Source organism: Falco biarmicus, chromosome Z, assembly GCF_023638135.1.
Source record: "Falco biarmicus isolate bFalBia1 chromosome Z, bFalBia1.pri, whole genome shotgun sequence".
Lineage (NCBI taxonomy): Eukaryota > Metazoa > Chordata > Aves > Falconiformes > Falconidae > Falco > Falco biarmicus.
The window spans coordinates 64,969,709-64,986,152 of record NC_079311.1 but is presented as its reverse complement, the minus strand read 5'-3'; the positions used below and the strand labels follow the sequence as shown (position 1 = coordinate 64,986,152).

General features: G+C 42.3%; 1 protein-coding gene across 4 annotated transcripts in view; it reads right to left on the bottom strand.

Moving 5' to 3' along the window:
• Positions 1-16,444, bottom strand: part of PDE4D (phosphodiesterase 4D) — a 624,748-nt gene that overhangs the window by 40,337 nt on the left and 567,967 nt on the right. For all 4 annotated transcript variants that reach the window (XM_056324007.1, XM_056324008.1, XM_056324010.1 and 1 more), the window contains one exon: positions 12,941-13,053. In XM_056324007.1, the coding sequence (XP_056179982.1) occupies positions 12,941-13,053 (113 nt within the window). The remainder of the gene's footprint in view (positions 1-12,940; positions 13,054-16,444) is intronic.

Genomic DNA, 16,444 nt, shown 5'->3' with positions numbered 1-16,444 from the left:
CTTGCACTTTTTTCCCCAGATCTGACTGCTTATGACAGGCCTAGGTGCTTCCTATTACAGTGCCTGCAGCAGCATCAGCAATGACAAGAGCTGGCAGCCACTGCTGAGATGATCAGCATGCAGCAGAGGACAGAGATGCTGAGGAATCTGAGCATGCTCCCTGCAACACTGCACACAAGGACTGCTTTGAGACATGTTACACGGCATGCAAATAACACATACAGATTTGACTGAAGAAGTCCTTTTAACTCTAGCCTTCCGTGGCAGAAAAGAGCTGAATATGGGTGAACCACTTGCTTAGAAAGCAAAACAAATACTGCATTTTGCAAGGTCTCAAGCACCTGTCTGTCCCCCTGGTTCTGAAATGCTGCTGCTGAGCATCAAAGACATGAGCATTTTAATTCACATAACAACAGCACAGCTAAAAAAATATTTACAAAGCTACTCATCATTAACTTTCAAATGTAATCTTAGTATTTTATAGCTTGTTTCATTCATTTCAGCTACTAAACTGAAAACATTTTGTTTGTTTCATGTGTACTTGTAGGGAAGGTCCCTTTCTGCATGGGGAAATCATGGCTAAAATCAAAGGTATGGTAACTCTCATACTACCGACATACCACTTCTAATGTATGAGGGCTCAGTCCCCATGCAGTAGGAAAACAGTCGCCAATGCCACGTTTGCAGCAATAAAGCTTACCTACAATAACCAAAGGTTCACAGTGCTGCTGAAATACTCAAGAACATCAACCACCTGCAAACCCAGCATTAACAAAGCAAAGGTCCAGTCAGCATCCTTCAAAATCATTTGCAGAAGCACACAGCGAAGCTAAACTTTCCCCCCCTCAAAAAAAAAAAAAAAAAGTTATAAAATCTTTAAGAAAATAAAATTTCCATTGTTCCTTGTATTTGTCATTTACTTATCATAGCACCAATAAAGTCTGGCCAATTTCAAGCACAGCAAACACATTAACTGCTCAAAAGATTGCATTCATGAAAAGTCCGTTTTCTAGTTCATCTTGCCCGTTATCTACTAAAACATGCCTAAAGATGCTCAAGTCCATGTCTGCTTGGCAGCCTACTTTTCAGTTGTTTCTGCTCCTCAGACTCTTCCTTGTTCAATTAATGAAACCGCACTATCTTGCTATTTCTTTTTTTTATACACTAGGCCCTATTGTGCCGCCTTCTTACCATCCTTTCCTGCTGGAGTTGCACTACTTTTCCAGTGCCACAAGGGATGAAGTTTGCAGAAACACTGGTAAAAAGCAGAGCCTTGGTGTTTATCCTTCCTTCGTTCAGTTCTTCGCTCTGAAAACTAACAACTGCTTTCTTGTGTCAGTGAGTACACATGAATCATATCCTTACTTTGCAAAATTACTCTTTCTTTAGACCACCCTTTGAAGCTCCTATGAGTGGCTGATGTACTACGAAAATTGTTGCTCCTATATATAAGAAACCTTCAGGACAAGGTACCTGTCAATTTACCTTTTCTATTGCATAACATATACAGATACCTTGAGAAAGAGTAAGAAAAAATATCTGGCACCTTCATTTCTAGTCCCTGCAGTTAAAATAACTTTTTCAGTACCAACTGGTGCAGTGCTGCCATACTGAATCTATGGACTGCTATCAGTATACCACAAGAGAAGGTTATTTCATAATAAAATTTTACCTATCAACTTGGTGGTCCGCCCCTTAAAATTTGATTTATGGCAATTAAAACACCAGTATTGTTAGTCATTTTGCTCTTGGCCATTAGAAAAGACAACTCTGTTGTAGCTGTTCATTCTGAATTGCAAAACCCAAGTATATGAAAACAGTATCTCAGCCAGCAGGGTGAGGTTGTAATTCTGGGTAAAATTACTGCATTAAGGTGGTGAAGTCCGCCTTGGCCACAATAATATCAGATAGCCTTGTTTAAATACATTAATGCCTGCTCGAACAGGTCCTTTCAATCCTATAAAATAATTCAATTAAAACCCACATACTATTACATCCATCAGACAATGCTCCTGGCTTTTTGTATGTGGTGAACATGAGTGATATAGCGGAATAGTTACAAGATTGCAGTTAACCATACAGATTTCCTGTAAGGTCCAGCTGTTTATTCCAGAATAAAATGAACACTGCCTTAGATTGCTTTATATAACTTTGAAAAATATGCTTGTAAATTTCTTCAAAAAGACAGACTTCAGGCAAAAAGAAAATCCCACTGGTTAGTATATGATGCTTATGAACACAGGCAAGCAAAAGCCACCATTAACACACATTTTATTAGTGAGGGAGAATGATGGAGGAGATTGAAAATCAGCGTGAACTAGCGCACATTACAATAATTGCTGCCTCATTAACATTTTGCCAACATCTAGTGTTGATGAAAGTGGACTGAATTCTGATGCTCAAGAAACCTGCTAACGATATTCCTAGCTGACAAGCATAACTCACACGTGAACATACGCATTAGGAAGCACAGGGAGCCCTGCTACTGAGCTGTGCCATGCAGACACTGACTGGGCTGCATAGCTGAACACCTGAAAGCAGCAGCAAGATGCTCTGAAGTATGCTTCCAGACTTGGAAGGCCCCAAACGCATCTTAACTGCTCCACCTCAGTTCCCCAGCCTGCGAAACAGAAATACTTCTGATCTGTAAATTGAGTGACGTGAATGTCATGGTATATCATTGTAGCACAGCGCAGGAAATTTTTAAACATAACTTGCAGTGCAAGTAGATAAAAAAGGAATTTTAAGGGTTTGTGTTGTCTCACAGGTAAAAAGCTAACTATCCTGGTTCCAGCTGGGATACAGCTACACCGTGCATGATGTGTTCCTTTCTTCCTTTCCCTCTGGATTTTATTCTTTCCTTCCCCCTTTTCATTATAACTGTTACTGTCATCATTGCTATTACTGTTCTTTCATTTTTAATCTGTTACAATTATTAGATTGTTCTTACCTCAACCCTGGAGTTTTACATTCCTCTCCAACTCTCCTTCCCACCCCTCAGGGTGAGAGGGAGTAATCGAGCGGCTTGGTGGGGCTTCATTACCAGCTGGGGTTAAACCATGACAGAGAATGATGCTGATAACACACTGATGCTGTAGTCAGGGTAAGCACAGCTCAGCAAGGACTTCGCTGAGGACTTTTCAGTTTCCCATGCCCCACCAGTGAGCAGGTGCACAAGAAGCTGGGAGGGAGCAGAGCCAGGACAGCTGACCCAAACTAGCCAAAGGGACATTCCATACCACATCAGGTCATGCTCAGTATATAAAGCTGAGGGGAGCTGGCCAGGAGAGGCTGATCGCTGCTGGGGGACTGGCTGGGTATCGGTCAGGGGGTGGTGAGCAACTGTATTGTGCATCACTTGTTTTTTACGTTTTTCATTGGGTTTTATTCCTCTCCCTCCCTCTCCTCTTCCAATAATTACAATTATTATTGTTGTTATTATTTTTACTTTTATCTCAGTTATGAAGCTGTTCTTATCTCAGCCCATGGGTTTTAACTTTTCTCCTGATTCTCTCCATCACACAGGGAGGGGAGGCAAGGGACTGCATGGTATTTAGTTGCTGGCTGGGCTTAAATGACAACACTAACTCAGTTATTTATTGTGGTTTATATTCTGGGCTGTTTTAAATAAATCCATGAACTACTTCCACACTTTTTGTACAAATTAGAAGCTATCCTTGACCAGGAAAGATGAAATATTACTATAGAAAACTACATATGTGCATTAATTGCAACTGATATTTCTTAACTATAATAAAAAGATCAAAATAAATCAAATTCAACCAGAAGGTATGCTTCCAGTTTAACTTTCCTTTGTCTTCTTGCTTTCCCTCCCCAAATAAAATCAATAGCAAAAATTCATAAACCAGCAGCCTTTCCCCTAGCAATGATGAGCAGAGGGTTTAGTTAAACATTGAGCTGACTGAGTAAAATCCTTCAGCAAGACAATTTCATTAGCTGATCATCTATTAGTGGGCTACAACTCAATTAACAGAAGTAACAAGCTGTTTAAATTTCATTTGTAAATAATCTCATAAACAGGCCCTGCACATCAGCTTGATTCAGTGTTACTCCACTGCCTGTGATTTACAACAGGTGGTACTATTGCCTGTGCAGTTCCATTTCAGCACCCAGAGAGGCAAGCAGAGTGGATGACAGGCGGGACTCACCCTAGTACAGCAGCATTGCCCTTGGCTAGAGGTCCAGATGCAGCAGTGCCCATTGCAGCACAGCTCTGCCACCAGGCACCTAGCCGTGCAGCCACGGGGAAGCTGCAGCTGAGCTGCTCAGAGGTGAGCCCCAGCTCAACAGCCAGGTTCTGGCCACTGCCCTGCTCACACAGTCCCAGGCAGGATGAGCAGCATCACTTTTCACCACGCCTCAGCTCGCCTGCATTCAGTTTTGCAGCTACCGGGCGGACCAGCTGCAAGTTAGCTAGAACTAGGATCAATTTCTATTGAGGTATGCTCTATTTAAAAAATAAAATCAGAACAGGGTGTATCCATCCATAATACACTTAATTCTATGTTAAGTCTCCTAAATATGGAAAATTTTGGCAAATGATACCAAAACCCCTACTAACGTAACTGAGACAAGAACAGTTCCTCCGTGCAGTTTCTTTAGGAGGCCGAGTCTGAACTGACATTTCAGCAAACACCACATCCATTGTACCAAAACTTTACACAGCAGCAGAAGCTGCCTCTTACTGGAAACAAAAAAATTACTAAAAAGAATAAAATAAGAGGTTGCTGCTCTTTGAAATGCTTCATATCTTACAGTCTAACCTTGATCACAGCAGCACACTACTATGAATAAAATGCAGGAGTTCTTGGCTCTAAATACTGGCACAAGGAGCCACAAGTATTTAGATACTTCCAGTAGCCACAAATTCCACCTTTATTATTAAGCAAGAAGTTAGGAAGTACTCATGTTCATGAAGCCTTTTCCAAGTAAAACCTTCAGAGGAAAAAAAAAAAAAAAAAAAAAAGACAAACCCCACCACCAGTATTTTTTGTAATGTGCCTTTCTGTGGCACTTAATGTTTGCATTTTAACTTTACATAATTCAACTGCTGGAAAAATTCTCATAGTTTTCAAATCTTCTGTTATGACGGTTGACAGCAAAGTTATTTTCCCACATCAAGTCTTGGCTATTTACTCCATAACATTTTGTCTATATTATTCTGTGCCGTTACAATAAAAGGAAAGAATCTTTTATACTGTGGCATTTCCTATAAATGAAGAGGCTACAAAAAGGGCTGTTTGTGTGCTGTTATGTAGACCATTTGCTTATATTTATGGAAAAAATTATCAAGTTATTAATGGCTGGAAAGCTATGCAATCCTAGAAGCAGCTAAAAAGCTGAAAAGTGTTAAATCATAGGAACACGCAGAGAGGCATCATTCCTCTTACACAGCTCACATCCAGGACTTCTTAAGCAGCAGCAAATGACATGTGCAGAAATCGATCAGGTTTTTTTTCTAATATTGAAAGTACAGACTGAATCTGTGAGATTAGGGGTTCCTAACTTGTTTTGGAGCCTTAAAATGCCAGTATTCTTTGTATTGACTTTATGGGTCAAGTTGAGGTTCCTTTCTGCTGGCGCAGAATGGCACACCCTGTGCGCTGTGCTTGTTTGAGAAGAGCCCCCTTGTGAAGGGGCTCACCCCACCAGCCAACTGAGATACTTGCGGTTCACAAATGCCTGCTCGTCATGGCCCAGGAAGGCAAACGCTTGACATCGTGTACCCACACATGGAGAAGGGGCAGCTCAGAACTCAGACACATTGACCTTCACTCACCACATTTGCTTCTTTCTCAGCAACAGACTTACAGGTCTATCACACCACCAAAGCCCCCAGTTAATATCCTCACTGGAGAACAGGGCATTTCATGATTTTTTCTCCTTTGGCAGCAACCCAACAGCCCCTATGGAAGCAGCATGCATTTGAAAAGAAGAGATTCAGTCACTGCTGAACTGGTACCACTGCTCCATCCTGAGTAGTGTTGTTTCTGAGAAGATGGAAGTGTTCATAAACGATAAGGCAGCATTGGTGCAAGCCACCTGCATGAGAGCAAGTTTCACCCATTATCTTGCTGCAGCACATTGTTGCACAATACAGACAGCAAAGTGTTATCGCCTTGTTTTGTACATACATATGTATATACACACACACACACCCCTCACTCATCACTGCAGTTACCCGAGGGCAAGTCTGCTGATCTCCAGAAGCATGAGCAGTCTCAATGGAAACAAGTAAGGTTGTACACAGGGAACTGCACTCCAGCCCAGAGGTCTTAAAGTCCTTTTGGGCTGGCTTCAGTGCATGGAAAGGGAGGAGCGTGCCTGGGCAGGCAGTCCTTCCTGACCTCCTCAATGCTCTTTTCCTTTTCTCTTGTTATGAAGTATGACAGAACTGGGGAATATGCACAATATGCATTAATTTAACCAGGCTCACCACTTAATCAGTACTTCTTTGTCACTGTAGAAACTTAAATCCGTAATGAATAAAAACTCTCCTGATGCTGCACTCAACAAGCCTTTTCTTGCTTATAGCTGCCCCTTAATTGCAATCTTCATCAGAAGCAGCACTCCGAAGAGCTAACCAAATCCCCTGATTTTCCTAGAAAGATCTGGGAATGTAAGAACCAATTAAACTACCATGTCAGCCAGCCAAGTGTGATGGCATTGCCAGACACCATAGAAGAGTACTGTCACAAAAGAAACCCCATCAAGTTTTTCCCCTGGATATCCAAGTTTTTTAAATCTGAGAAGCAAAACAGAGATGCTGCCTGCTCTGCAACAATTTAGTCATGACAACAGATTTCTTTTCTACTATTACATTTCCAGCACATATTTTTCATGTGCAATAGCTGAAACCCAAGAGAATGACTGATGTTTAAATAATCTTAAATGGATATGACAACATTATCCTGCCCCCTAATTGGAAACAGGTCACTAATCGGTGGCTATGACAGAAGAGGGTACAATTTTATTCTGGCTGAGCTTCTAGATTTGGAAAAAGTATTGCAAAAAATTATGCTCTTACACATGTAATTTCTGTAGACAAGCTCCTATCCATGTGACAAACCTGTGCCCAGAGTTGGCAGCAAGAACTCAAAAAAGACAATGCTAAAAACTAGCCTGTTAAAAAACTGAACTAGTGGCATAAGCCATGTTTATTAGTTCCATAATCAGCCTACCTAGGCTCCTGCAAAATTACCAACCACCACAGCACTTAAGCTTTTCCACAAAATAAGACAAGGATAAAAACAGATGAATGGACTGAATCAGAAGTCACAGCCTGTTGTTAGCTCCATATATTCTGGTCAGGGAAATCCAGAGAGCTACTGCTAGCCTGCGGGAACACGATGCTGTTTCTCTATCCACTGAGTGCCTGTGAAGAGCTGCCAAGAGGCTGGAGGTGCCTTCTGGCCCCCTCCTCTTGCCCCAGCAAGGGTCATGCAAGAATGCAGGCAGCAGGGCTCTCCCCTCCTCCTGGGAAAACACAATGAAGGTAACACAACTTGTGCTTAAGTGTGTTAGGGAATTTACACACGGTCCATTATTTGAACCAAGTTTAGCCTCACTCTTTCCCCAGATATTTCGTTAGTCAGCCTCCCATTGCCTGTGTGGACTTTTTAGCACTGTAAAGGAGGAAAGGAAAAATACTTTTTAGCAGCAGGAAAATGTGATTATAAACCAGCTCAAATTGGCAGTGGAGGGACTTTAACGTAATGTCAGGAGGGAATGTTAGAAAAAAAAAAAAAGAAACTGAACAGATTTCAAATTGTCTTTGTTTCCATCAAGTGTAATTTTAGTTTACGTTAGATTTTTACAGGTAGGTAATTTTTTTACAATAAAATACCATTAAGATTATTGTTTGAGTACATGTAATGGGTGACAAGTCCAGGGCCATAAACATAAACCAAAATTCCATTAACATTTGCTCGGAGTGTTACATTATCATAGTCTTTGGAATTTAGTTGATTGATAACATTGATGCTTTGGGTATCTTCAAAGCAATCAAAATCTCAGAAAGGTTTGGTTTTTTTTTTAATAGTAACCAGCACTAGCATCCATCTGTAAATAGACCTGCTTTAATCTGTAAAAAGATTTGCACATACTGGTATACAAGTTGGACAACTATAATTTATACTTAAAAAATAGTTTCATAGTTAACATGGTTAAACTAAATAAAACCTAAATCTTCTTAGCTTTGACACCTAAAAAAGCTTCCTGGAGAAAAGGAATTCACTTAAGTTTGTAGCAGGAAAGAAATACCCATGAATAACCTTTTCCAAACTCTTGTTCATTACCAGCTATCACCAAATCCTGCAAAACCACTGTCATGTGCAGTAGACTTAAAACTAAAAAGCAACCTGAAACTTCTTCCACATCTAAAACCAGACAGCCAGACACACAAAAGCAACACACTAGACAAGTTTGCAAAAATCATCATTACAAATTACAAAAAATACATTTCTGTGTTATCAGTTTCACTGTAAGTATTCCTCCACATTTGACTAACTTGCAATTAATACTGTCTAACAGAAAGTGGTTCTTGTATCTTTATTATTACCATTCTTCATTTATTGATTGTCTGTCACAGAATAATTCTCAGATTCCAAATCAGGGACTTAAGCTAGGTGCTGACAAACTGCACACGGGAAAGAGATGGTTCTTCTCCCACAGAATTTAAAGTCTTGGCAAAAAAAAAGCAGGTTATTCATTAAAAGGAGATATTTTTTTAATTTTTTTTTTAAATGTCACTCTGCAGCCTGCAAGTTCTAGAAAGATCATTTGCTTACACAAGTGTATCAAAGCGTACCTGTGTCTAAAGTTAAAAACCACAACCAGCAAGCTAGTAGCCACCTAAAAACTATCTTTTTCAACAGATGCTACTCACAGCTCACTTTAGCAGAACCTTCTATGGGTTAGCATCTCTGGAAATCAAAACCGTTAAATAGAGGCATCTAATTATGCCTTGGGATCCTATCTCTAGTGTCCCAAACTGGTAAAGTATTTCCTGAAATGAATTTATTTCTGTTTGAGTAAGCATCATGCAGAAAAACACAATACAGCCACAGTCCACTGATGTTAGCCAATATTAACAGCACATCGTATAGAAAATCACAAATACGTCTGCAAGAGTGAAAGACATTTCAGCTGATTTTCCAAGTTTAGAAATTTTTCTAGTTTCAGAGCCTTTCAAGACATTACAGGGTTTCTAGAGGAGTATGAGGATGACAAACTTCCTATGCTTTTAAAAAGATGCTGGGATTCTCTTGTTAGTACCCAATTTCAGAAGCTGGTGTTTAAGAAAACACCAAGTACTGTAATATTCATGAAAACATAGCAACTGACAATACTTTTAAATACTATGTCCTTTTGAAATCAGACTTATTTACGAACTATGCCCATGGGTGCATCACAGATCTATCCATCAGTTACTTCATGTGCAATGCCTCCAGGCACTTGGAAATGTTGCTTATCACAGGAATGGCTGTGAAATGGGAAATCATCTGGATATTACAGTCATCCTGGCGTAACTTCAGCAGCCAAGCATCATGGCTGGCTTCCTACAGAGCCGACCTAGAGCACATTTTCAAAGTTTCTGGGGTTACACTTCCTGCCACAAAATGCTGGGGCTCATCCACAGGCTGCAGAGCACACTATGCCTACTGCTCCCAGCAATTTTAAGCAGGGAGAATGAGGATCTTTTCGTCTACCTGCATTGCCCCACTTGTGGTCATCCAAAGCTGCAAGCTGGCATGCCATAAACTGCTGCTAATTGAGCAAAAGAGACACCTAAATAAAATACATACCCTTGGAGCAGGATAAGCTAACAGAAGATCTATGCAGGCATTACTGACAAGAAGGGGATTCCACACAGATGCAATCAATGGTTCAGACTGCCAACTCACTGCCCAGAGAGGGACTGGAGATGAGACTAACTCCCTGGCCTATTTCAGGCATTCAGGATGCACAATAGTTCCCTCCCTGGGTATTTTTCCCTCTTCTATAACAGCCTTTGCATGATGGGTAAAAGCTTTTGCCTGGTGCACGGCTACATTCGTATGCTACTCCTTATGCCTCACACATGTTCACATAAGTAAGGAAACACTGACAAACATGATGTTACATATAAAAAAAAGGGGGGGGGGGGGGATGACACGACACTGAGGATAAATATGGGAAGCTGAGAATCTGGCAAAACAACCCCACAATCAACCAATCTTGTGGGGTTGTTCTTAAGGAAACCCAGGGAAAGGGAAAGAGGGAAACATGGTGAGAAACCATGTTCTGTACCAACAATGTTCTTTTTCTTGGTCTTCTCATCTGATTTTATACGACTCATTTTTGGGTTACAGAACTGGGTACTCTTGAACATTCATTGCTGTACTAAAGTCTACGTCCTCAGCCTTGAGCAAAGTTTCTCTGCTTCAGTTTCTCTACAAACTAAACCAGTATCATTTACCTATGTGTTTCATTGAGATGCCACAGTTTGCAGCTGTATTCCAGTAGGAAGTGCTGTATAATATATGCTGGATACGTTTTACTGATCAGAAATAAAATCATTCTTTAGAACAACCTGTTACACACGTAAAATTAAAATCCTTCTGCATTAAATTTTCTCATATTATTATATGGGCTTGCTGATGTATATTCAAGATTGTTCACATTATGGATAATGGCACCAATTTACCTTTTATTTTAATTTATTCAAAACAAAATTAAAAACCCCAAACACTGAAATATGTCACAGATTTCTATACAGGGGGGTAGACTTTCCAAAATCGTGGGGGAAAGATTACCTCAGGAATTGAATATGACCTGCAGAACCAAAGAGCAGCTATTCCTTTCCAATATAGTAATACCAGTTTTTTCCTAAATATTGCAACATGAAACAGTAAGTAGCAATAAAGTGCTTTAGACATGTACATCTATATTTGATATATCAAACAGACTGAGGACTGAGTAGAAATTACTGCAATATAGAAATCCTGGTTTTGATGTAAAGCTTGGCAACATTATTACTGACCTTCAGATTAACTATGCCAACTAGGCTTACTGTGTACCCCACATCCATCTCGTGTCTGTATGATCTTATGCTGGAAACAACAAGATCAAAAACTTTTTCTGAATCACATATTCCTTTTCATTTGAATAAACACGCATGAAGAATTTTTATCCTGTCACCTATGGCAAACAATTAACTAGTTCAAACAAATACAAACAAAACATAGTATCAGATATAGCACCTTTGTGTTTACTTAAAGATGCAAAGCAGCTGTGATGTTTTATTTTAAGAACAGATGCTTTTCAGGTAAAAACCTGAATATACTTGGCAAAACTTAAGACAAATCAATTCACAATTATTCTAGAAACAGCTTGTCCTTATTGTTCATACAACACACTGCATATCTTACCTGTTACAGGGAGGTAATAAGTAAATACTTGAAGAAAGTCCAGGATCTTGTGAAAGAGTGGCTATGCAGACATCACAAGTGAGGGAACAGACAGGTGTTCAAACTTGTTAGCAATGAGAGATCAGGCCCTGCATATCAGTCTGATTACTCCCTTCGAAAACAAGGATTCAAATAGTGCTAAACAGACCCTGAAACTCTTTTTGTAATTTGCCGGTACATAGGCAGTATGCCCATAATAATGACATCTTTCAACTGGCAATAAAAACTGGTAACACAGTTCGGAGAATAGGGAAATGCCAGGCAGATAACTCTTAGAACAGAGATGTAATTGCTGCTAAGAGTCTCTAAAGACAAGAACAGTAAATGGGATATTATATTATGGGACTAAACTACAAAAGAGTACAAATACCTCACACTTTTACATGCAGGCTGAGTCGAACATGGACTTAAAAACAGTGAATAAGAAACAGCAGATATCTGACAAAGGCAGTCAGAGCAAGACAGCAGAATTTTAAGAAGGTGTAAGCCAAATAAAATATGCTTAGTATTTTGTGACTTCAGAAAAAAACTAATTGCAACTAAAATGGTTATCAGCTGCTTTCGCAGACACGAGAGGCAAACCCAGAGTACTTAAACCTTTCTTCTTCTCTCTCATTGAACATGTAGCTCCACACTCAGTTGACGACAAATACAAAAATAAATTCTGAAGCAAGACAGCAGGCTTATTAATTGGGCTTTAAAAATTAACTGTAGCAACATAGCTACATATTGCTTGTAAGCCAAAATCATTGAAGAAAGTGAACTTATGAATGGAGCATGTGGCAGCTATTTCAAGCTGTGAAACAAAAATACACACCCAGATGACAACAGATACTGGCACATAATTCCCTAGCTAACACGCATCCTCAGCTTCCAGGAAGGGCAGGAAGAGTGCGCTCCGCCTCAGAAACACACCTCTGGGTCTGTCGTGACTATTGTGACTGCACCTCGGTTCTGAGCTTGGTCTTGTAACACATGAGAGTGGTCAGCACTACTGTTTACAAATAAATTTAGCATGCAGCTCCCCTGGGACCAACAATTAACTTCATCACCTCCTGACGCTACTTTCCACACCATTTTCTAGGAAAGATCCCTAGTTCAACCCCATGGGATGCTATGAAAAGAAAGAGCAACTGAAGGGCTTATCTTTTTGGCTTTGAAACTGAGACACACCGGGAAACGCTACCGCCTTCCGTCACCAGCATCCCTTTCACAGCTTGCCCTGGTATGGAAGGGCACTGCGCGCAGCCGGCAGCACCGGCCCGCCCGGCGTCCCGGGGACCGCGGCTGCCCAGCCCGGGGCTCTCCCACGCCGCGGACCCGCTCCCGCCGACACCGGCGTGCGCGGCCGGCGGCGCCGCAACCGCGACCCGCTGCGGGCACCGTCTGCGGCCCCGCCGCCCCCCGCCCCGGCTGACGCGACCCCCGCACCCGTCCCGCGGCACGGGGTCGCGGCCGCGGGCTCCTACCTTGTTGGAGGCCATCTCGCTGACGGAGTGCCTGGTCTGCAGGGTCTCCAGCTGGTCCAAGCACCAGTCCAGCTCCTCGAGGGTCTCGCTGGCCAGTTTTTGGTAGGCCTCCTCTGCGAAGAGACACGGAAAGGCGTACTCAGTTCGCAGGCGTTTCACAGGGCTAACGGCGAGCTCCAGCGGGCCCATCCGCCGCCGGCCGGTGCCCACACACGAGTGCCGCTCCCTCATATTGCCAGCCCGGCCGAGCCGCGGGGCCGCGCTCTTCCCGGGAATCACCGGGTCGGCCACCGCCGGCGCCGACAGAAACTTCCTGCCGGCCGCGCTCGCCGCCGGGCTCGCCTCGCCTCCCCTACCCGCCCGCCACGGGGTAGGGGGCGCGGCGGCGCCGGGGCGCCCCCTGGCGGGCAGCGCGGAGCTACGCGGGCGCGCTGCCGGTGCGGGCGCGGGCGCGGAGGACTCCGCCGCGGCGGCCACCGCACTATTGCGTTTCGCAGCCCCGGCGGCGACACGGCTGGGGGCGGGGGGCGGCCCCGGCGGCCTCGCAGGTCCCGGGCGGGACCCGCCGGGCCGGCCTGAGCCGCCGCCCCTGTGCTTTCTTACCGAGCCCGGGGGGCACCATGAGAGTCAACGGGCTAGTGCTTATACAGCGTGGGGAAGGTGTACGGGCGGGCGTCAGGTGCTTGGGGTAACGATGCTTGGAGCACCGGCGGCCAGCGGAGCGCTCGGTAGCGGCGGCAGCGCTCGCACTCGCGGGAAAGCGCGCGCGTGCACGGAGCGTCACGTGGATGTCAGCGAAGAAGGAGCCGCTGAAAGTTTTGGAAATGGACCCGGCAACGCCGTATGTGCAACGGGCCCGACAGCGACGCAGATATTCGCGGTTTAACCACAATCGCTCTGTGCCGCATTGGAGCCAGGCAGGAGTTTCCCTTACAGAGAGGCAGGCACTCCCTCCTATCAGCAACTCTCCGACAGCAGATCTGCTGGTATGCAAACAATTTCAGAAAAATAATTCCACATCTAGGGTGCCAGCCTCACCTACAAAGCCTAGCGCTTTTTTTTCTTTTTTCTTTCCTTTTTTTTTTTTTTCCCCCTGACGTAGATCTGAAGGGGCGAATGGTTCACTACACTAAACTCAGCGCTGAGAAGAGTTTCAGCCCAAGCATGCTGTCTTGCAAGCTGTGTATCTGAAACACAAGTTTTGAAACTCCTGGCACGGGTGATCCTGGATCACCTACATGCAAATGTAACCCCAAGGCACAGAAACGTTTGTTCAGTGGGCTTGTTATTGCCATCTAAAACATCTCCCTTAACTTGTTTCACATCACATTATCTGTACTTTCAAAATGTCAGACAAGCAAAAAATCAAGCAAACAAATTAACTAAAACACATTTTTAAATGAAACACCCCAACACGGACCACTGCCAAATAGCTCTGTGCATTACTGTTCAGCATCTAGGGTATTAGTTTCATATCTTTACATTTCAGAATATGTGCTCAAAAACTTCAGATTCTTTCATAGCTGTTAAACCTCACATACTTGTGGTTATTGCAAAACCACTCCACCGTTATGAATAATGTCCATTTGCCTCAGGAAAAAGGCAATGTGAGAAGAAAAGGTTTGGACTGAGATTAAGTAGCAGAACTATTTAAAGAAAATTTTGCAGTGCCTGCCTGTATTGTGAGTAACCTGCCACTTGAGCAAACACAATGCTGATACTCAAAAGAAAAATAATCCACATTGAATTGTAAACATGGTCTTTCAGACTTGTCATACCTCCTACAAATTCTATCAGATTCAAAAGAATTCCCCTGGCAAAAAAAATCAAGGCTTTTCTAGCTTGTTTAGCTATCAAAAGAGAATCTGGGACGTTCTGCAACACACAGACATCACAGCTGACTAATTCTTGAACATGACTGGTTTACTGACTTTATAGTATAGATTTCATCAAGATCAGTACTGGAAACAGACATAACTTTGTTTATAATATGTTTGTAAGTAGACTGCATTAAAAGCTTTTGATGAAGTGGAGATGTGGTTAAAGTATGCATAATTATCTGATGACCTTATACAATTATGTAATTGAGGATAAAAAGCATAATGAAGATACTTTGTTGCTAGCCTACAGCCTACCCTCCAGAAGTTCTTGAAAATCAGATATTGGGAAACTTAAGAGGGTTGAGGGTTTTTTGTTGGTTTGGGTTTTTTTTCCCACAAGTAAGCATCATCACTTCTAATACTCAGGAGAGTAAAAGGCTAAGATTTTCCGAGAAGTATGAAAACAACAAAATAAACTTGACAAATACCATATTTAGGTAAATGTAATAAAACACTCAGTTTGTTACATATCTTAAAACTTGTTATCAATGTAGCAATAACACACATTACCAACAGTACCTTACATCCAGGAATCCTTATCTACTATCCACCTTGCCATATATCTCAAAGCACATTAGAAAGCAGAATTCATCACTCACATAGAAGTCCCATCACCCTTAGGATATTTCTTACGATCTGTTGTTTCTGACGTCTGCACTTCAAGAGTCTGTGGCTGCGGTGGGGACTTGACTGACCACTGAGACTGAGTAAACTTCTGATGGCCACCGCTCAGCTAAAGACTTGCTGGACTCAGCACCTCCTGCCAGTTCTCAGACTGCAGAGCCGTCAGTCCAGCCCTGATAGCTTAAATGGAAATAAAAGGGTTTCTAACTGGTGACAAAGTACCCATCAAACAAGCACGGGCCGCTTTGTTCCTGCAGTTCTGAAGGGCAGAACAACCATAGGAAAGCTTTTTTCTAAACAGTACTGAAACTCTAAATTTGGGCCACACTTTTGTTGTTATACAATGTGGTGGAAAATGTTGTCGAGGTTAACAGCTTTTCAAGTATAACACCCTGTCACCACTAAGCTAAGAATAAAAAAATAATTATCAGCCATGCAGCTTTGACAGCCTCACAACAATTTTTCTGACCTCTTTCTTACCTCTAAGGTAGCACTCTGTAATTATGCCTAACCAGGACTGATCTACTTACCATTTTTTTTGGAATAGGCATATGATCACCCTTCCTCTCCCCGCCAGCCCCCACCCCTGCCTGATGAAGTCCTAAACTAGATTAACTTCTGTAAATGAGAGGGTTTTGAAATTTCAAACGTTTTTTAATATTAATAAAAGGGAGAGAAACACAATTTAAACACCAGTTGCTTTAAGAATTTGCACATTATTTCATATATGCTTTAAAAAAAAAGGAAGTGACAGCAAATGTTCTCTTTACAGTTCACAGATTACCACAAACAATTCCACCACATGTAGCTTTCGGTACAGTGCATGGAAAAAAACAAATGAAAGGCTAGCAGAAAGAAAAAGGTCTGCCATAATCATTTATCGCTGCACACCTGTTTTTTTTAAAAAGAGTGTTCTGCTGCTTGTTTTTATAAAAGACTTAATTCTTAGCACACCTAACACTCCACCAGAGATAGCTGTACTTATATTCTCACACTTATT